A 22,274-nucleotide genomic window follows, 5' to 3' on the forward strand; every position below is an offset into this window, starting at 1 on the left:
CTGTTCATTCTTTTACCTGTGCAGCACGTTGTACCAATTTTATCCAGCTCTCCGAAGGCCCCACACCTCCCCGTGGAGCCTCTAATCTTTGACTCCATCGCAAGCTGATCCTCAGACACATCTGAACCTGTGAGCTGTGCTGAACAAGACAAAATTTTTTAGGTTAGACCAGCCAGTTAAAGCCCTAGGGCCAGCCTACGTCATACTGCCTTTCTCTTATTCTCTTGCTTCGATTAATTTTAACATTCTCTATTGAGTACCTCCTTCACCAGGTTTTAGGCTGGACACTAGGAAATAAAAAATTAAGTTTATGCTTAGCCCTCAGGGAGCTCCTAGTCAGCTGCTAAAGATGTACATGAAACAGGTCATGACTCAGGGTAGGAAGTTCTTTGGTAAACTTCAGCACGGAGGTAGGGCTCAGCAGTCCGATGCTCAAGCCTTCAGGCCAGAGGTACTACTGAACGCTTCAGGTAGGGGAGTGCCATCCGCAGGTTAGAAAGGTATCTGGGGAGTGGTCAGCGTGGGAGATAGATAGGATGGAGGGAATTAGCTATCAGGAGACCAACCAGAGACAGAAACGGCAGCTCACTCAAGATCCAGAGCTGGGACCATGGGTGATGGTGGCAGCGGGATTTGAACAGATCTCGGGAATACCCCAGGAGTGCCACAGTTAAGTTGGTTGGTTGGTTGAGCTGAAAGGACGAGTCCTTGCATGATCTGACCTTTCTCTCTCTCTGCCACTCAGTTACATGCTGAGTATAGAAGTCCTGGCAATCCAGGCGGCAGGTGTTTGGTCTCAGGAATCAGTATGGGGCAAAGGGAGGGAAGGCTGAGTGTTTGAAGGTGGAAGAGGGGAGATGAGAAACCATGTTTTAGACATCTTCAGTGAGTGGTTTCTGTCCAAAAGCTGATGAGACCAAGAGAAGAAGCAGCTAGGAGTGCCTATCCAGCGTGCCTTCCCCACCTGATAGTCCAACAGTATCAACAGCTGCCGGCTCTTTCTTTGCTCATCAGTTATTATGTTTGTGTGCGCAGATTCACGTGTTTGTTTTAATTCAGTACTCTTCCTCCCCCTTGAAGCTAGGGAGTGCTTGTTTGTAAATGTTACCTCAGCAATCTTCATTATCTACCCAAGCGCAGATGACTTGCTCTGATCAAGAAAAGAAGTAACCATGCATAAAGCATTGAGGCATACACTGTTTGTATCCCCAGGTAGGAAAGAACTCAAAAACATAAATTACTGACCTTTAAAAACCCATACGGAATGTAAGTTGCATTTCAGAACAAGAACATTTTCCACTTCAGACCCTGAACGTAGGAGCCCCCAAAGCCTGAGTCCATGGAGAACTGCACTGCCCGTGTTCTCTGCACCTTCGCTCTGTTCCTGAAGCATGGGCCTTATGCTTCCTGTAGACGCGCAGATAGGAGGTGATCTTTAGAATCTCAAGGGGCCAAAGACAGAGCCAAGGGTGATAAAGACCTTTCTCCTGATCAGCACTGAGTTGATAGGCACAAGCAGCAGATATGGCTAATAGTCGGCACCCTATCCTTGTCATGCCACCCCCAGAAGTCAACTGACCGAGCAATGTCGTACACACAGCGTATAAATGCTCTTTTCATCCCACGCCTGGGTCTTGTTTCTCTGTACTATAACATTAAGAAGAGAAGAGCTACTGGTCACTTTCCTGACCTTAAACACAACTTATTTTTCTAACCAGCATCATGCAGGATGGCCAGCCCTTACCCCCGTTGTGGCATTAGTTACATGTGACTACATTCAGAGCTCACAGCGTCTGGAGACCCATTCCTAAAACTCAGAGCTGCCTTTCAGAACACGGGTGTACAGCATGGGAGCTCTCCGGCCAGAGGGTGAGACAGCCGGCTGTTCCGGATACCCGGGAGGCCTCGTAATGAGGCAGAAGCACCGCTCACTAGTACAGAGACGGAGGGCATGCAGGCGTGGGTCTGTGTACTTTTAGTTATCTGTATAAAATCAATTTCCATAGTGAGCAGACATGCAGAAGAGTAATTTCCTGTAAGTCCTAGGTCCCAGAGAAGTGGAAATGCTTCTGCTTGTCTGTTGTGATTATTTAAGCTCCATGATCTCAGAGGGGAAAAACTCACCATTGGCCTTGACTCTTGAGTGTCTTGATTTGAAAAAGTCAGCTTTCAGCTTTACCACTGCTACATATCCAAGTCCAGAACTGAACTTCACCTGTACTACCATCTCAGTAATTATGATCAAAACAGGAAAAAATATGTACATTTAAAAAAATAAAACATACAGCCCCTTTCATTCCTGAAAATTCAGCATTTTCAGACCATCTCCCATAATTTCCTTGGGAGGTAAGGCTACTTCTGCTACTTCTATAATGTTTACATTTGTTTTTAGTGGATGGAGTTAATGCTTTGATCTTCCTCTCAGAATTTAGCATCTTATTACACAAAAGAAATCTGTAAGTGGGCATCTGTACAGTTTGATGTCTGCACTGAGACTGGGAGTCTAGAAACCTAGGTCTTTTCTCTAGCCCTTTTCTTTAGCCTGGGTGACTTTTGGAGAAGGCAATGGCAACCCACTCCAGTGTTCTTGCCTGGAAAATCCCATCGACGGAGGAGCCTGGTGGGCTGCCATCTATGGGGTCGCACAGAGTCGGACACGACTGCAACAACTTAGTAGCAGCAGCAGGGCTGACTTTGAACAGTTTTCTTATGCTGCAGTTTCTCCATCTGTTAAAAAGCCACACGACAATTGACACCCACTTCACGAGGATATTATGAGGAATGAAGTGATAATGGTTATAAGGTGTTTTGAATCTTTCCAGGGGTAAGTGATCTGGAAACACAGGTTCTCTTCATTCACAGGAGAGTGTCTTTTGCTCCTGGATGCAGCTGAACAATGAACTCTCCTGTCCTCACACTCCTGCCCCTCCCAAGGGTCCCACTATCTCTTCTGAACTGTAATTGGGGGCAGACAAACAGGGCAGCCACGGCAGCAGCCAGGTCACCTTCAGCAGGAGAGATAGGACCAAGAAGTCAGCATTGGCAGAAGCCAGCACGGGCCTTCTCCTCTTGCAGGCTTGTCTGCACCGTAAATCATGGACAATGTATTGTGAATTCCACACAGGAAGAAAAGTGAGAGCTTTGCAGACAGACAACAGCTCTGTGAGCACCATCTAGGAGGCCCTGAGCAAGACCCTCAGCCTCTTGGACCTTTATTTGCTCATCTCTAAGATGGGGATAATAGTATTAGTCTTGTACAGAGCCCTATCTGAACCCTGTACCTGATAGGCATCCACTGATTGTTTGCTACATAGATAAGCTTTAGCCTGTTCTCAGTCTTCGTTGGTGAAGCTGTGGTCCTCAGTCAGTAACACTCCAGGACTCAACTCCCAGCCCCTGCCCTCCACCATGCCATCCCCTGACCGTACCACCGCTAAAGAAGCGTCTTTCAGCTAAAAGTCTCCAAAGGAAATTTATGTCCCTGTCCTCTTACTCACTCCTCCATGGGGATGCACAACAGCTGTTCACCATCTTTTGTAAAACTACTTGCAAATGGCTCTGTAGTCACTCCCAGACTTCTCTTCTTCAGGTTATTTAATCCCAGTTTCCTTGACCTCCCTTGTGGATCTAATGTGCTTACCCCTTTGATCATCACTGCTGTCTTCTAAATCCTTTCTAAATTCTTCATCTTAAGTTGTGGCAGGTTTAAGAATGCTCATTTTCCTAGACTCCACAACACAGTGCAGCTCAGTTCTGAGTGCTGCCACCTTCCTGGGTATCTCCTGAAGGATGGGTGACCAGACCTATTGTCCCTCCTTGGCTGGAAAGGAAGAAGATGAATGGGCTACTTAGAGAGAAGCACCAATGAAGGTGCTAAAATGGACCCTTGCTTCTAAACTAGGACAAACAGTTGAGAGCGCCAGCAGGGCGTCCAGAGCTGCTCAAGCCCCAGGCAGGAGCTCTATACACCAGATGAACTGCCCCCTGGTGCCAGACCAGGTGGGAACTGTTTGCATTCGTTCCAAACAAGAACGAACCTTCTTCTGAACACCATCCTCAATAGAAGTTACCAAATCTGTCTTACCTTCCAGCCTGGCACATGTCACTAGAAAGTAAAACAACCTCAAGTCCTCTTGGGCGCTTCTCTAAGCGGCCCTTTGACACCACTTTCCTCCTCCTGGCATATCAATTATGCCAGGTGAGGGCATTTCCAGAGCCTCTTTCTACGGCCAAACAAATAAGTCAAACCAACATATCATAATGACCTTAATGTGCTGAGAGATGCCTCCTCTCTTCTGGTCATCCCACCCCCACTCCAAGTGCACTCACGTGTGCACACGCATGCATGTGTGTGCACACACACACACAGGCATCTGAGGGCACGTGTGCATGCACGCACATGAGCACACACTTCCACGCTCTCACAGCCTACAGAGGAGACTTGGCTGTGGGCACTGAGAGGACGACAAAGAAACAATGGGAAAGAGCCCAGGAATGGTGGCTCCAGGCCTTTCATACAAGGCACAGCCAGTAATTTCACTGACCTGGGAACTGGTCAAACAGCCTGGGAGGGTGGTCACCTTCCTCTTATTCACTTCTGGCCTCTTCCCTGTCTGGTCATCCCACAGATGAGCATCATCTCGAAAATGAATCCAAACTAGTTTTTCTCCCCTCTGTGTATTTTCTCTTTGCTGAAAGCAACGGTTGCCCCTTCAACCACCTTTGCTTTTGCCCTGGGCAGGGAAGACCTCCCCAGGTCCTATCACTTCGTGGCAAATGGATGGGAAATGTGGAAACAGTGTCAGATTTCATCTTCTTGGGCTCCAAAATCAATAAGGATGGTGACTACAGTTAGGAAATTAAAAGACACTTGCTCCCTAGAATAGCTATGACAAACCTAGACAGTGTATTAAAAAGCAGAGACATTACTTTGCCAACAAAGGTCCATCTAGTCAAGGCTATGGCTTTTCCAGTAGTCATGTACGGATGTGAGAGTTGGACCTTAAAGAAAGTTGAGAGCCGAAGAATTGATGCTTTCAAACTGTGGTGCTGGAGAAGACTCTTGAGAGTCCCTTAGACTGCACGGAGATCAAACCAGTCAATCCTAAAGGAAATCAACCCTGACTATTCATTGCAAGGACTGATACTAAAGTTGAAGCTCCAACTGCCACCTGATATGAAAAGACCCTGATGCTGGGAAAGGTTGAGGTCAAGAGGAGAAGGGAGTGACAGAGGATGAGATGGTTGGATGACATCACTGACTCAGTGGACATGAGTTTGAGCAAACTGTTGGGAGATAGTGAAGATAGTGAAGCCTGGCATGCTGCAGTTCACGGGGTCACAAAGAGTCAGACACAATTTGGCAACTGAACAACAACACGGGAAGACCAAGACACACTCGTGACTTGCTTCTCAGTGAAGAAGAAAAGGAAGGACAAGATCAGTCAACCCTGTCTTCCCTAAGCCACCTAAGCCTGCTCTTCCCTCCCTTCTCACTGCGTCCAGCCTGCAGCAGAACAGTACAGGCATGAGGGGAGCGCTTGACCTTCAGCATCTTAACTGATGCAGATAGCACTGTATCTTTCCACAACCTCTTTACAATTGCAAAGGGAGGGAGGAGGGAATATTTCATACATGTAATGGAGTATATAATACATAAAATTTAGAAAGATACAGACCTTAATGACTTGGGGATGTCTTAGTGGGCAAGGTGATCATTAACTTAAAAAGGAAAAATTTTTATTGAGTCAACAATGAAATCTGTTTTCATTCATTCAAATAAAAAGTATCTATGGGGATACTTACACCACAACGGTTTTAAGTGCAGGGTTAAGAGAAGTGAGTAAAACAGACACTGACCCTGGTCTCAGAGAGCTTTGATCTAGTGAGGAGACATTTACAAGTCAAGTAACAAAACAAATTGCAGTCTCAGACTGCGACAGGATACTGTGCCACAGAAGACAGGGCCCGTGTGGGTGTGACATACGCGGCCTGAAAGAGGATTCCAGGAAGGCCTCTGTGACTGGAGAGACTGGGCGTGAGCAGGAATTATCTCGAAGCCAGGGAGGAATTGCTTAAACTTCAGTAAGACAGGAAGACATGACCTAAAGCTTGTGGACCCTAAACATATTGGCCACTGGGCACATTTAAAGGAGTATTTAAATCAGCAGGCATGAAACCAAAAGATTTCAGCTGACTTTGGAACAAACAAGCAATCATAACATTTTGAATAAAGCGGAATGAAGACCTGCTTGAAAACAGCCAGCAGAAGTCACGTGTGCTCCACGGCTCTGCGCCTCCCAGGGTCCCGATGATGAACTGTATCATTTTTGCTTGCTGTCACCCATCGTCACCGTGAAGTTGGCATTTCATTTTGGCGCACTCAGTGCTGTGAGGTTCAGATTTCATGTTACTCCACCTCTCTCCAGGAAGCAGTCACGCCTGACATGTCCCATGAACATGCCCCCTCCTCCCTCATAGGCACGCCCAATGAAGACTTCCTCTCACGGCATCAAGGACCTCCTGTGGGGCTCCTTTGACTCCTTAGATCTCATCATGTGCACTCCTGTGGACTAGAGAGACACTCTACTGAATGTGACCGTGCCCCCTCCTCACTTTAACCTGAGACAGCACTGCACTTTCTCCAGATTTCTCTGAAAGAACAATGTTGTGATGTGCCCCGAGAGTGAGAACCATTCTCTGTTATTAATAATAAGTGCGCTGTAACTTTTAAAAATGTATTTATTTACTTATTTATTTTTGGCTGTGCTGGGTCTTCATTGCTGGGCTCCGGCTTTCTCTATACTTGCAATGAGGGGGGCTACTCTTTGTGTTGGAGCACGGGCTTCAGTTGTTGCTGCACACAGCCTCAGTAGTTGCGCTGCACCGGCTTAGTTGCTCTGCAGCATGTGGAATCTTCCCAGACCAGGGATTGAACCCGTGTCCCCTGCTTTGGCAGGTGGATTTCTACCCACTGTGCCACCAGGGAAGTCCACTCCATAACTTTTTAATCCTTTACTTTTTTGTTGTTTTATTTCTAAAGGTCTGAGCTGTCTGTTGGAAACATCTTCCGAGACTGGCTGGAGAGTTCTGGAATTCCACAGGTGAGCTTCAGATAACTGCCTCACCAAACACTGGAGAACAGTAAGGCTTATCACTTAGTGTATCAATCATGACAGTGGTTTCTTTATATATATATATCCTTATACAAGTAAGCGGGTTTCCCTGATAGCTCAGTTGGTAAAGAATCTGCCTGCAATGTACGAGACCCCAGTTCAATTCCTGGGTCGGGAAGATCCCCTAGAGGAGGGATAGGCTACCCATCCCAACATTCATGGACTTCCCTGGTGCCTCAGATGGTAAAGAATCTGCCGGCAACGTGAGAGACCTGGATTTGATCCCTGGGTTGGGAAGAACCCCTGGAGGAGGGCCTGGCAACCCACTCCTATGTTCTTGCCTGGAGAATCTCCATGGACTGAGGAGCCGGTGGGCTCCAGTCCCTGGGGTTGCAAAGAGTCAGACCTGACTGGGGGCCTAAACACACGTAACAGTAACCAGCTCGCTGAGCTGCAGTGTCCCTGAGTCAGGAAGACGATGTCTTCCCCTGCTGTTCGCCCGCCGTGGTGAAGTGTGCCTCAGGCCTCTGCCCCTAGTGACTGGTGTGAGAGGTGGACGTTCTGGTTGACTCTGAGCTGAGTGTTCAGTGAGGTCTTCCACAGCGTGATGCACACTTTGGGCAGCCTCACCAGGCAGCAGTCCAGCGCCGCCGGCGTCCCGAGCTCTGCTCTGTGGATGCGGCCAGACGAGTGAACTGGCCTGCCAGTCACTCTCCTCTGACCTGGCATGCCCATAGCTTCCCCCTCATTGGCCCATGCAGCTGCCCTCGGGTTTCTCCTCTGCTTCTGCATCTCTGCCTCCGGCTGCTCTTCTCATCTGAGGGAGCAGTTCAGACTCATTTCTCTGTCTGGGGGACCGGGACCTCCCTCTCCTTCAGGTTTATTTCTCTGCTTCCCCTTTAAGCCCATGGTGATTCTGAGGGAGACATTCCCTGGCAGCCCTGACTGCATGGAAATCACCTGGCCCAAAGCCTCCTCCCCTCTGCCTTCTCCCCGCTGCCCTCTCCCCGGGTCTTGTGCTTCCAAGAGCCTCGAGGGCCGCCCTGAGCTAGAGCCTGGGCCCTGCCTGGAAGCGGCTGGTCAGAGGACCCGGTGGGCCTGGAACTCTTCCAACCCCCAGAGCAGCTGCAGACCCGTCTCGGTGGGCCCGAGTGTCTGGGAGTGGACCCCACGGTGGGGAGAAAGTCTGCCCGGGGCGCAGGCAAGCGGCCTGTTAGCCTGCTCGTTTCTGGTTTCACGACTGGTTATACGAGCTTCCCCTTGGGAGTGTCTGAATGTCAATGAATGTCTGTGAACCATGAAATTAAGGAACAGGAGGGGCTGTTCTCCATTACCTTTTCATCCCTCTCCTCTCGTCTTTGTCTTGTTCTGCCACACACGGGGCAGTGTCGGCCACCAGCCACCAGGAGCTCATTCCCGAGGAAGGACGCACGGCCTTCGGTTCAGGAATGCGTGTCACCTGTTAAAATTTATTTGTTTGGCCCAGTCCTTCTGGGAGCAAAAAAGAATAAAATGCTGTGTCCTAAACACGCAGAACAAAGTGAGTTGTTCGGGAGCACCTGGTCCTGGGAGGCAGTGCTTTCAACTTGTGTATGTTACGTGTAATGAGTTCCTGTGATTTCTAAGACGGTGGCTTCCAAATCAGGTCACTAGCTGAGTACAAAAATCCTGGGGAACAAAGTTAAGGTTTGTCTGATCCCAAATAGCCACACCCTGCTCTTGTTGTTTTCTTCGGGGGTGAGGGGTGGGTATCCCCTGAAGCCTGCTGCCTGGAGTTCTCAGGCCAGGCTGTTCCAAGGCTCCCAGACATTCTTAGGGGGGGCTGGAAGCTGGGAAAAGTTGGGAGCTCAAAGAGCAAAATCCTGCATTTCCTGGCCCAGAACAAGAAGGCAGCTGTGTTCAGCAGTTAGCCCCGAGGGAAGAGAAAAGAAAGAGTCCTTAATCGAGTGCCCAGAAGCAGGCGCACCCGACTAGCGCCATCACACTGGGGCTGACCTGCTCGCTCCCAGGAGGTTCTGTAATTTCCCTTGAAGAAGAAGAGGCTTTGCCACCAGCTTTTGCTTTTCATTAAAAGGGGGAGGGGTCCATGGAAGGGAAAGATTTGCCTCTAAGTGGTACATTTTTTCCAAAGGTCTAGTTGCATTAGTGACAGCTTATAGCATAGACAAGAATCTCCGCCGTAAACTGACGAAACCTGCTGTCAAAACATAGCCAGGTGCAATGAGGCCAACCCGGCTATAAATTGTCTTTAAGACCCAACTGGTATTTCCTTGGGTGCTTAACTGTTCAGTAAAAACAACAGTGTCAGACAGAAAAGACCCTGATTTAGTGCACATCTTTACATTGGTGAATGATCAGACGGCATCTTTTCATCTCTTCACCCATTTCGGCCATTATTTATGTGGCTAATGGTGATTTACCTGCTCACAGCCGTTTCCGCGCTCCTTGAAAGTTCCCTCTCATTTCCACTTCAGTAAGACTCTGCGCCCTCTTGTTGCAGGAGCCTCACACTGAATGGGACACCTTGTTCTTTGTCCCTATCATTATAATATAAAGTTACTGGTGTGTTTGGCCTGGAATGACAACCAGAGCATTGAAATCATTCCAATGCTCTTTGTTCTCATTAAAAATTTCTGTCCACCAGCAGTTGAAGTCATTCATGACAAAAGAGTCACATTCTACTGGTGAAGTTTTCATTCCACAGGTTACAGAAGCTTTTTGTCTTCTCTAAGGAATGTTTGCCTTGGGGTTGGCCTCCATTTTCCTTTTTGGCCACATTGAATGGAAATCATTTTTTTTTAAATGTGTGGAAATAGCTTCAGCAGCTATAAAAGTAATCGTGAGCCCCAAAAAAGTAAAGGAAATTGGATACAAATCTGTTTAAAGAAACACCCAACCCTAACCTATGGCTTTGCTAACAGACTTAAAATTGATTTTACCATTGATATTACAGATTGTTTCCTTTATGATATTTTTCTGATTATAAAAGTATTACATACTGAAATATAAAAAAGTTTGTAATAAGAAAATTAAAATGGCCCAGAGATAATTCTGTAAGTCATTTACTGATTTCAATTATTTTTTATTGCACCGTGTGGCGTGTGGGATCTTAGTTCCCTGACCAGGGACTGAACCCCCTACAGTTGAAATGTAGCATCTTAACTACTGGCCCACCAGGGAAGTCCCCGGAGTTAATTTTTTGACAGAAAACCCGTTTAGTCATTTTTCTGGTCTCCCTTTTCAAAAATAAAAATAATATGTTCTCTGAAGCAAGTTCAAGCAAAACCAAAGTAAAAAAACACAAAAGCCTTTGCCCCTTTCAATCTTACTCTGCAGAGATAATATATGCCTTCTATGTGTCCTTCTATACCTTTTCTGTGCTATACGTTATGTAAGTGCATATCCTTTCTTAAAAAATTGGACTTTTATTAACTAAACTTAAAAGCTTTCATTTAAAAATACATCTTAAGCAATTTCCCACATCCCTTGAAATAATTCAACAGCAGTAATTTTTAACAGCTGCATAAATTTCTAAAGAGTGGTACCATAATTTAATTTATCAGACACTCCCAACTGTTGGAATAGTATACAGTACTTCTAAGAAAGTTGCCCATTCTGCTAATTTGACAATTCTATAAATAGATTTTGATTTCTTTTCATGTCTGCCCAAAGGTCTCCTCCCACCCGCCAGAACATATGTACATATTCCAATCTTTTTTAAAACATTTATATCAAATGTAATAGAAATAACTCTTCTCCCTCCAACCCTTCTTCTGTACTTCTCTATTTTAGTTGTCATAGAACTCTCTGACCTCTCCTTTTCTTTGATTTCCTGCCCACATTTCCTGATATCTTTATATATATATATGTATTAAATTTATAATTTTATTTCCTTTCCTAACATCTTCCTCACTTTTTCATTATATTTTGCTTGGACTAGTGCAGTAACTAATTGTCCTTTTAGCCTCCAACTTGTCCCCCTTTCCATCCACCACCCACATCAATGCTACGTGAATCTTCCCCCAAACACAGTTTACATCTCTCCTCACGAGAAACTTTTTCCCCATTTAGAAAAAACTCTTTGGCCTGCCATTTGAAGCTGTAAACTGCCCCAAGCTACCATTTTAAACTTTATTTTCCACCACTCCTAGGCATATACTGGATCATAATTATTAGTCTCCAAATAGTTATTAGCTGAATTTTAATTTAATCTAAATTTAAATTGAAAATCTAATAATACAGTCATGGTTTGGACCAATTTAGATTTGTAAATGAATCCACTTGGACCAGTTTAGGTTTGTAAATGAATCCACTTTTTCAACTGTCAATTCTATGAAATCTACTTCAGACCAAGCATTTCTGATTAAAACTTAGCATCCATTTGAGATAGACTGTGAAAACACATCAGATTTAGAAGACTTAGTACAAAAAAGTGAAGATAAAATATCTCATTAAAGGTTTTAAATATTTTTAGGTATTGAAATAATTGTATTTTGGATACTTTGTAAAATAAAATATATTATTAAAATTAATTTTAGCTGCTGCAACTTACTTTTTATTTGTGGCAAATAGAACATTTTAAAATATATTTTTTGTTTATTTATGGCTGCATTGGGTCTTAGTTGCAGTGCACAGGCTTCTCTCTTTTGGGTTTTGAGCTCAGTTGCCCAGATGCATGTGGGATCTTAGTTTCCCAACCAGTAATCGAACCCATGTCCCCTGCATTGAAAGGCAGATTCTTAACCACTGACCTCCAGGGAAATCCCCAGCAATGAGACCATTTTAAATGACAAATGTGGCTTGCACATATTCATACTGAATAGTGATGCTTTAAAGCTGTTAGCTGAATTAAAATCTGAGTGCATAACACCTTAAAATCCACCACTGATATACTTGAAATCATCTGTAGTTTTGTCAGATGTATGCCTAAAGCTGGAGCTAGTCAGTCCATAGACGCCCTTCAGTCTGGTCTGAAACCACGAATGATTATCATCCACTGCTGAGTGCTGCTTTCACCGCAGTTGTTCATAAGGGTATGAACGAATTACGATCCTCTCTTCAGTGCTTAATTTCAACTCCCGGGTGACCCATTTTCCAAGGCACCAACAAGTAACACAATAACGCCAATGAACCCCACAGCCCTTCTATGGCTCAGGCTATTCTTTAGGGAAAAGTGCTTAGCCGCCTTAAATGGCCAAGTCACAGGCAGCAGTGGCAATGATGGGGATAGAGAAGATGGCTAATGGCCAATCATATAGTCTCCTAGAAACAGAAACAGGCAGGAATCAAGCTCCCAGGATTTAGAACATCAGCTTGTTGTGTCATCTTGGAAAATGCCTCTCCTTTCCAAACAAACACCTGCAAGTTGCCAGAGGCCACACAAGCAAATGATGGAAAACATGTCTTATAGGAGAAAATCCTGCATTCACAAAATTGGGGAAACTTGATAAGACATGATGCAAGAGGCTCCATGTCATTGGAGCCATGATGTGCTTTTAGCACAGATCAAGCCAGGTGGTTTATTAGGGGAATAACATGCAGGCTTCTTTTAGCATAGATTATGTACTATTATCAACATAATTTAAAGGCCTATTATGATACTTAATCTTAGTGGTATCTATAAAAAATTCTACATGTAACGGTCATTCACAAAAACCAAGATTGGTTATTTTGAAAATTCCAGAGAAATTATATTTTTCAAATTATATGTGCTTTGCATGTGCAAATGTTGGTTCTTTTGTGCAACCATGTGCACATTATGGTTTTTTTATATCAATAATAGCAGTTGCCATAATGTGGTGTGTGTTTTGAGCCCCTAGTAATTTTGCTGTCATTCTTATCCAGCGGTTAGATTCACAATTTCTAAGTGACTAAATGCAGATGGTGATTGCAGCCATGAAATTAAAAGACGCTTACTCCTTGGAAGGAAAGTTATGACCAACCTAGACAGCATTTTAAAAAGCAGAGACATTACTTTGTCAACAAAGTCCCGTCTAGTCAAGGCTATGGTTTTTCCAGTAGTCATGTATGGATGTCAGAGTTGGACTATAAAGAAAACTGAGTGCCGAAGAATTGATGCTTTTAAACTGTGGTATTGGAGACTCTTGAGAGTCCCTTGGACTGCAAGGAGATCCAAACAGTCCATCCTAAAGGAGATCAGTCCTGGGTGTTCATTGGACAGACTGATGTAGAGGCTGAAACTCCAATATTTTGGCCACCTGATGTGAAGAGCTGACTCATTTCAAAAGACCCTGATGTTGGGAAAGATTGAGGGCAGGAGGAGAAGGGGACAACAGAGGATGAGATGGTTGGATGGCATCATCAACTCAATGGACATGAGTTTGGGTAAACTCCGGGAGTTGGTGACGGACAGGGAGGCCTGGTGTGCTGTGGTTCCTGGGGTCGCAAAGAGTTGGACACTACTGAGGCACTGAACTGAACTGAACTGAAATGTTTTGTCAGGGATCCTTGGAGATACTTCCTCTGGCCTCACTGGGGCAAGGCCTGCATTGTTGATGAGTCACCATTCTTTCACTTACTGTTCATCAAAGCTATGGCCCTTCTTCCCGCAACTCCTATATGATGCTTGGCAGTCACAGGAGAGGAGGAGAGATTTTATTAAAATGTGTCCATTTTTAGCTTATTTTCTTTATTTCTGGCATCTGTGGCATCATGCTCATATTAATTAGTTCAGGCTGCCATAACAAAATACCAGATGAGGTGGCTTAAGCAACAGACATTTGGAGGCTGAAAGTCCAAGATCAAGGTGTGGGCAAGGTTGGTTTCTCTCAAAGCCTTTCTCCTTGGTTTGCCCATGGCCACCTTCTTGCTATGTCCTCAGTGGTCTTTCTTCTGTGTGTGTAGAGATCTCTGTCTTAATCTCCTGTTCTTATAAGGACATCAGTCATATTGAATGAGGTCCCACCCATGCAATTTCATTTTACCTTAATCACCTCTTTTTGGCTCCTGCCTCCAACATAGTCACATTCTGTGGAACTAGGGGCTAGGACGTCAATATGTGAGTTGGGAGGGGGGGTACAAATTAAGCCTGTAATAGTGCTGTTTCCCAATATTTCTCTGATTAGTTCCACATTTCTTGTGAATCCCTTCAAAGTGGCTGATGAAAATCACTCAAGTCAAACTTAACGTATTTTATTCCCTTATAAGTAGATATGCTTTGGGCATAGTTATTTGGTCCCAAATGATTTTAGTATCCTGTCCACAAAACTTTCAAGTCTCTGATGAAATGAGAGAGTAGGAAGGAAAGATCCATCCTCCCAGAGAGAAGTAGGAAAATAAAGGTCTGTCCCAGAGATTGTGTATTACTGCGGGCACCTGATTTGAACACTGTCCAAATGACTCATTTGAAAAGATTCTGATGCTGGGAAAGATTGAAGGCGGGAGGAGAAGGGGACAACAGAGGATAAGATGGTTGGATGGCATCACCAACTCAATGGACAAGCTCAGTGGGTTTGAGTAAGCTCTGGGAGTTGGTGATGGACAGGGAAGCCTGGCACGCTGCAATCCATGGGGTCGCAAAGAGTCGGACACAACTGAGCAACTGAACTGAGCTGAAAATGTATTGACCTCTTTACGGTGTAGGGCACCGGGAAGAAATAGGAGACATTTTCCTTTGGTGCCCCAAATGAAAGCTCCCCAGCCTTCCTTCTTTTCACTCCCTTTCAAAACCTGATTTCCAGAAAGAATTTGAATCTCGTTCGCAGTAATCTAAGACTAGACACCAAGTGAATAATAGGGATTAAAAGTGTTTCCTTTCCCTTGAAAATTTCCTTTGTAACTGTATCAGACCTTAGGCTTTGACAGAACTGTCAAGCATCCCAGACCAGATGCCTGAGATTTGCCAGAGGAAGCTTCTTCCAGGATCTGAAATCACCCCTCCAGCTAAGTGCCTTCCTTCCCACCCCTTCCCTTCTTTCTAGGAATATAGCCTGTATATCTGTCCTTCACAAGGGACTGTGCATGACTCAAAGATGAGAGAAACACAGACTTTACCTTCAGAATGCTTAATGAGTCAGTAGGAAAAACAGCAATAAGTGGTGTAAAACTAGCTCACTTTTATTTATTTAGTTTTTGAGATTTATTGATTTAAGTAGTTTTGGCTATGCTGGGTCTTCTTTGCTGTACATGGACTTTCTCTAGTTGCAGCGAGAGGGGACTACCCTTCATTGTGGTATTTGGGCCTCTTACTGCCGTGGCTTCTCTTCTTACAGAGCACAGGCTCTAGCGGCATGGGCTCAGTGGTTGAAGCTTGCAGGATCTAGAGCTCTGGCTCAGTAGTTGTGGCCCACCAGCTTAGTTGCTCTGCACCCTATGGAATCTTCCTGGACCAGGGATCTGACTGATGTCCCTTGCATTGGCAGGTGGATTCTTATCCACTGCAGCACCAGTGAGTGAGTGAGTGATAGTTGCTCAGTCATGTCTGATTCTCTGCGACCCCATGGTCTATAGCCTGTCAGGCTCCTCTGTGCACAGAATTCTCCAGGCAAGAATACTGGAGTGACTTGTCATTTCCTTTTCCAGGGGATCTTCCTGACCCAGGGGTCGAGCACAGGTCTCCAGCATTGCAGGCAAATCCTTTACCATCTGAGTCACAGGAGAAGCCTATTATTAAGAGACATTTCTAAGTATAAAGACAGGTCAACTTAAAAAACATCAGCAGATACATGCTTCAGCACCAGGGAAGTCCCTACCAAATTTTAGAGTTGGGAAGAAAGAGGTCACTTTGCATTTGTGGAAGCAGAAAGGACTGAGTTACCATTTGAAGTCAACCTTGAAGGACAGGAAAGGGAGAAGTCATTTTAGGCAAGGGGTGTGACATGTTCAATGTCTGGTGGTGAAAACTTAGTGTGCATGTATGAGCAGCATGAGGCAGAATCAGATCTCAGTGACGGGGCGGGGGCAGTATGGAGTAACTAGCTTGTCACAGCAGAGTGAGGCTCAGTGGATAATGCCCCAGGACAAGGGGAATGGAGACAACTTCCCCAGTGTGAGGGGTGGAGGAAAGGCCCCCAGTCCCCCCGACCCCCGCCTCAGGCCAGCCTCACTCTCAGCTCCCTTGCCCTGGCCTCAGCCTCTGCCACACTCTAATCAAGGCCATAGGCGTGTCCAGCTCTTTGCAACCCTGTGGACTATAGCCCACCAGGCTCCTCTCTCCGTAGGCTTCTCCAGGCAAGAATACTGGAGTGGGTTGCCACCATTCCACCCCCCAAAATAGACAGGTGAATGCAATTTATGATGATAAAATATATCTGGTGAATGCATATTGACCACCATTTGAAGCAGTGATCTTTCCTGCTCCATTTTCCTTGTTAGGAAGGAGTTTATTGTTGTCTGCTTTGCTTGGAGAACAGGATCTGAGAAGCAGATTGATTGTAAGGCGGGACACAGCTAGACTGCACAGGGTTGAATGTGAGAAGGAAAAGTTTACCCAAGATTCACCAGAGGGTTGTAGACAATGCTAGTGACGGAGTGGCAGTAAGCTATTTGGGCCGGTAGGCCAGCAGCCTTGCTAGAAAGAAAACTCCCTGGATGAAAAGCCAAGCCCTTCCCCTCCACGCAGGTACTAGGGACTCTCGTGGAGAGAAAGGAACAGTTAGAGACACTTTTGCTTCTTGGTTTTCAACTTTTGAACTTTCATGTCCAGACGCTATTCATTTACATGGTGTGATCACTCACCTAGAGCCTGACATCCCAGAATGTGAAATCAAATGGGCCTTAGGAAGCATCACTACGAATAAAGCTAGTGGAGGTAATGAAATTCCAGTTGAGCTATTTCAAATCCTAAAAGATGATGCTGTGAAAGTGCTGCACTCAATATACCAGCATATTTGGAAAACTCAGCATTGGCCACAGGACTGCAAAAGGTCAGTTTTCATTCCAATCCCAAAGAAAGACAGTGCCAAAGAATGTTCAAACTACCGCACAATTGTATTCATCTCACACACTGGCAAAGTAATGCTCAAAATTCTCCAAGCCAGGCTTCAGCAATACATGAACCGTGAACTTCCAGATGTTAAAGCTGGATTTAGAAAAGGCAGAAGAACCAAAGATCAAATTGCCAATATCCATTGAATCATAGAAAAAGCAAGAGAGTTCCAGAAAAACATCTATTTCTGCTTTATTGACTACTCCAAAGCCTTTGACTGTGTGAATCACAATAAACTGGAAAATTCTTCAAGAGATGGGAATACCAGACAATCTGACCTGCCTCCTGAGAAATCTGTATGCAGGTCAAGAAGCAATAGAACTGGGCATGGAAAAATAAACTGTTTCCAAATCGGGAAAGGAGTACGTTAAGGCTGTATATTGTCAGCCTGCTTATTTAACTTATATGCAGTGTTCAGTTCAGTTCAGTCACTCAGTCGTGTCTGACTCTTTGCGACCCCATAAACTGCAGCATGCCAGGCCTCCCTGTCCATCACCAACTCCTGGAGTTTACCCAGACTCGTGTCCTTTGAGTCTGTGATGCCATCTAACCATCTCATCCTCTGTTGTCCCCTTCTCCTCCTGCCCTCAATCTTTCCCAACATCAGGGTCTTTTCAAATGAGTCAGCTCTTCACATCAGGTGGCCAAAATATTGGAGTGTCAGCTTCAACATCAGTCTCTCCAATGAACACCCAGGATTGATCTCCTTCAGGATGGACTGGTTGGATCTCCTTGCAGTCCAAGGGACTCTCAAGAGTCTTCTCCAACACCACAGTCCAAAAGCATCAATTCTTCAGTGCTCAGCTTTCTTTATAGTCCAACTCGCACATCCATACATGACTACTGGAAAAACCATAGCCTTGACTAGACGGATCTTTGTCAGCAAAGTAATGTCTCTGCTTTTTAATATGCTATCTAGGTTGGTCATAACTTTCCTTCCAAGGAGTAAGCGTCTTTTAATTTCACGGCTGCAATTACCATCTGCAGTGATTTTGAAGCCACAAAAATAAAGTCAGCCACTCTTTCCCCATCTATTTGCCGTGAAGTGATGGGACTGGGTGCCATGATCTTAGTTTTCTGAATGTTGAACTTTAAGCCAACTTTTTCACTCTCCTCTTTTACTTTCCTCAAGGGGTTCTTTAGTTCTTCTTCACTTTCTGCCATTAGGGTGGTATAATCTGCATATATGAGGTTATTTATATTTCTCCTGGCAATCTTGATTCCAGCTTGTGCTTCATCCAGCCCAGTTTCTCATGATGTACTCTGCATATAAGTTAAATAAGCAGAGTGACAATATACAGCCTTGACGTACTCTTCTTCCTATTTGGAACCAGTCTGTTGTTCGATGTCCATTTCTAACTGTTGCTTCCTGACCTGCATACAGGTTTCTCAGGAGGCAGGTCAGGTGGTCTGGTATTCCCATCTCTTTCAGAATTTCCCACAGTTTATTGTGATCCACACAGTCAGAGGGTTTGGCATAATCAATAAAGCAGAAATAGATGTTTTTGTGGAGCTCTCTTGCTTTTTCAATGATCCAGCGAATGTTGGCAATTTGATCTCTGGTTCCTCTGCCTTTTCTAAAACCAGGTTGAACATCTGGAAGTTCATATTTCACATATTGCTGAAGCCTGGCTTGGAGAATTTTGAGCATTACTTTACTAGTGTGTGAGATGAGTGCACTTGTGCAGTAGTTTGAGCATTCTTTGGCTCAAACTTTGGCTTTCTTTGGGATTGGAATGAGTACATCATGAGAAATACTGAACTGGATGAAGCACAAGCTGGAATCAAGATTGCCAGGAGAAATACCAGTAACCTCGGATATGCAGATGACACCACCCTTATGGCAGAAAGTGAAGAACTAAAGAGCCCCTTGATGAAAGTGAAAGAGGAGAGTGAAAAAGTTGGCTCAGAATTCAACATTCAGAAAACCAAGGTCATGGCCTCTGGTCCCATTCCTTCATGGCAAATAGGTGGAGAAACAGTAACAGACTTTATTTTGGGGGGCTCCAGAATCACTGCGGATGGTGACTGCAGCCATGAAATTAAAAGACGCTTATTCCTTGGAAGGAAAGTTATGACCAACCCAGCAGCATATTAAAAAGCAAAGACATTACTTTGCCGACAAAGGTCCCTCTAGTCAAACTTATGGGTTTTCCAGTAGTCATGTATGGATGTTTGTGTTGATCTATAAAGAAAGTTGAGCGCCGAAGAATTGATGCTGAACTGTGGTGTTGGAGAGGACTCTTGAGAGTCCCTTGGACATCAAGGAGACCCAATCAGTCCACCTTAAGGAAATCAATCCAGAATATTCATTGGAAGGACTGATGCTGAAGCTGAAACACCAATACGTTGGCCACCAGATGTGAAGAACTGACTCATTGGAAAAGACCCTGATGCTGGGTGAGATTGAAGGTGGGAGGAGAAGGGGATGACAGAGGATGAGATGGTTGGCATCACCAACTCAGTGGATATGAGTTTAAGTAAACTCCAGAAGTTGGTGATGGACAGGGAGTCCTGGCATGCTGCAGTCAATGGGCTCACAAAGAGCTGGACATGACTGAGCAACTGAGCTGAACTGATCTGAACTGGGGAACTGGAGAGGTTGACTTCTGTACTTGCCAATTTCAGCCAGGATGCCAAGTCCTTTAGAAGACAACATGCTTGGAGACTAGAGACTCGGCTGTACTGTCCCCATCCCCCACCCCTTTAGTCACAAGTTGTCCAGCTTATTGTGCAGGAGTGTCCACGTGGTTGTCCTCAAGGTGCAGTTTCCAGTGGGTCATGAACATACAGCCATTACCTGTTCTTCATGTTCATACATATTGCGCACCCATAGAGAGATTCACTTAAGTGAGGACATTGTATCTCTTGTAAAGAGTGATTCTATTTAACAGAATTTCTTTGAGCAGTGCTTTATCTGTTTCATATAGAGAGATCTTAGAAAGAAGGAACAGGTAAACTCAAAGAATTATGACAAAGATACCAGCTTTGGATTACAAACCTCTGTCAACAGAAAAACATCCAATTCAAACTTTTACGAGGAACTGCTCCCATTCTCTCTTCTATTAGGCTGAAGACATACTCTGCTCGGTTCTCATCAAAGGCACATTATTCTATATTTGCATCGTGCCCTTCCCACGCCCAGGGAAAGCCCTGAGACCTAACCTTGAAGTGGGTTGTGTACATGAGTGCACACACATGCAGGCCTCTTTGACTCTTTGACATCACAAAGCGTCATTGCCTTATATAAGCGGATGCTCAGATCTGCATCCCAGGCCTGTGGGCGGCAGCTCCCACTGTGGCCATTCACAGCGCTCACTGGACTTCCACCCTTGTGTGCTGCCTGCCGGAATATCTGCTGACAAGAAAAGCTATTAGGAACACTTGACTGCTTTTAGAACAGGGGGCTTTTTTCATCTCTTTTGTGGAGAACCATTATGTTGTATAAAATGGATGTGTATTTAATATCTATATGGTATATATCTTTTGGGTATCTATCTTTTGGGTATCTATCTATATCTCTATTGCTTCATGGCTAAATTTTAGGCTTTTCTGGTGTTGCACAAATTTCAGTCTGCTTTAGAATCCTAGGTAGGAATGAGTCTTGGAGAAGAGCTCATCTTTTCACCCATGGGGTAGCTGTACTGATGTGCCCAAGTTCCAAACCCTAGTTAATGGCAGAGCCAGGGCTTCAATCTAGGACCCTAGACTAGGGTCTAGACTGAGGGTCCTCAGTCTACCCAATTAAGGCATTTTGCATTTTTTGCAGGACTGCTTTTAATCCAAATTAACTCAGTCCCATTCTTGCCTTAGACCTATAAAGAGATAGTAAATAAATACAGCAGAAAGCCCAAGCAAGGATGAGTTTTAATTTAATTAATGACTGCTCTCTCCCCTGAATATGTTTATTTCTATTATTTAGAAGGCCAAAATAATGTACTTTGTGTGTGCAGGAATGTGAATCTCACAATCAAGGGCTTTTCATAAATATTGTCACAGGCATACACAATCCTCTTCCATTTAGATGCTTCTAAATGGGAGCCCTGTGTGTCTGATGGAATAGTTTGCATAGAAAGTATGAGGAACTTCTCTGGTGATCCAGTAGTTAAGACTCCACCTTGCAATGCAGGGAATGTGAGTTCAGTTCTTGGTCAGGGAACTAAGATCCCACATGCTGCAGGGCAAATAAACCCTCACACTGAGGCTGTGTGCTGTAACTAAGACCCAACTCAGCCAAATAAATATTTTAAAAAGGAAGAAAGAAAGTATGGGCTTGATTGCACTGAACAGTTGTTAACTGCGTGTGTGTGTGTGTGTGTGTGTGTGTGTGTGTGTGTGTGTGTGTGTGAATGAATGTGAGTGTCGTAGAGATTAGTTTAGGTCTTTGTCTTTTGAGAGATGCAACTATTCCTCTCATGAGATGGAAACTAAATTAGATTATAAATACCAAGTCATCAAAACAACAAATGAGAAAAAGCAATTGGCTGAACCAAAAAGTGTCCTTATGTATCTTCCGAAGCATTTAAGGGACAAGTCTTGTGTCCAGTTCTTTGTGTTCACAAGCCAACACCAACCAGAGTCCCTGACTTTTGCCCTCCTCTATCCCCTCTGCTGAGCCCGAGGAGGAGAATGCCAGGGGCACAGCCCTGTGGCAGTCAACCAGCAAGTGTATCACAGGTCAGGGTAACAGTCAATGGTTGTCAAATTGTCCAAATCCAAATGTGTGTTTAAAGAAAGGCAGCGTTCACGTCACACATATCTCTGAATGGCAGTTGTCCATGATTTATTGGTGTTCGGTAATGAGTGTGTTCAGTTCATTCAGCAGAAGACCCTATCCTTCCAGGTTAATCCTCCGCCTCCAGCCTTTATAAGCTCAGTATTTTCTGCTTCTGATCCTGTCTAGTTATAACTGCTACCATCACACTTTGAGTGGGATTCAGACAATTTGATGCATAAAATGCCAGGCTGCATTATTCTGAGGTTAGTGAACAAGAGTGGAGGTTGGATAGAGGAGGAGAGTCAATTGTGCATATGCAATGTGCTGTTTCGACAGAGCAGGCAGCAGTGAAGTTTTATTCTACTATGTCCTATGTTGGATGGAGGAGGCATCTGATACATTAAGTTCAGCTTCGGAGAAAGCCCTGTACCACCAAGCTGTGTGGCTGTGCGCGAACCACTTGCCTTCTCTGAGTCCTCACTGCTTCTTTGAGGAA

At 44.8% G+C, this 22,274-nt stretch overlaps 1 protein-coding gene across 10 annotated transcripts in view; it reads left to right on the top strand.

Annotated features, from left to right (window-relative positions):
• Nucleotides 1-22,274, top strand: part of AOPEP (aminopeptidase O (putative)) — a 392,839-nt gene that overhangs the window by 279,426 nt on the left and 91,139 nt on the right. For all 10 annotated transcript variants that reach the window (XR_010664622.1, XR_010664620.1, XR_010664621.1 and 7 more), the window contains exon 11: nt 7,043-7,103. Coding sequence is in view for 7 of the 10 variants with exons in the window: in XM_065947320.1 (XP_065803392.1) it covers nt 7,043-7,103 (61 nt within the window). In the remaining 3 variants the exon portion in view is untranslated. The remainder of the gene's footprint in view (nt 1-7,042; nt 7,104-22,274) is intronic.

Source organism: Muntiacus reevesi, chromosome 10 (assembly GCF_963930625.1).
Source record: "Muntiacus reevesi chromosome 10, mMunRee1.1, whole genome shotgun sequence".
Taxonomy (NCBI): Eukaryota; Metazoa; Chordata; class Mammalia; order Artiodactyla; family Cervidae; genus Muntiacus; species Muntiacus reevesi.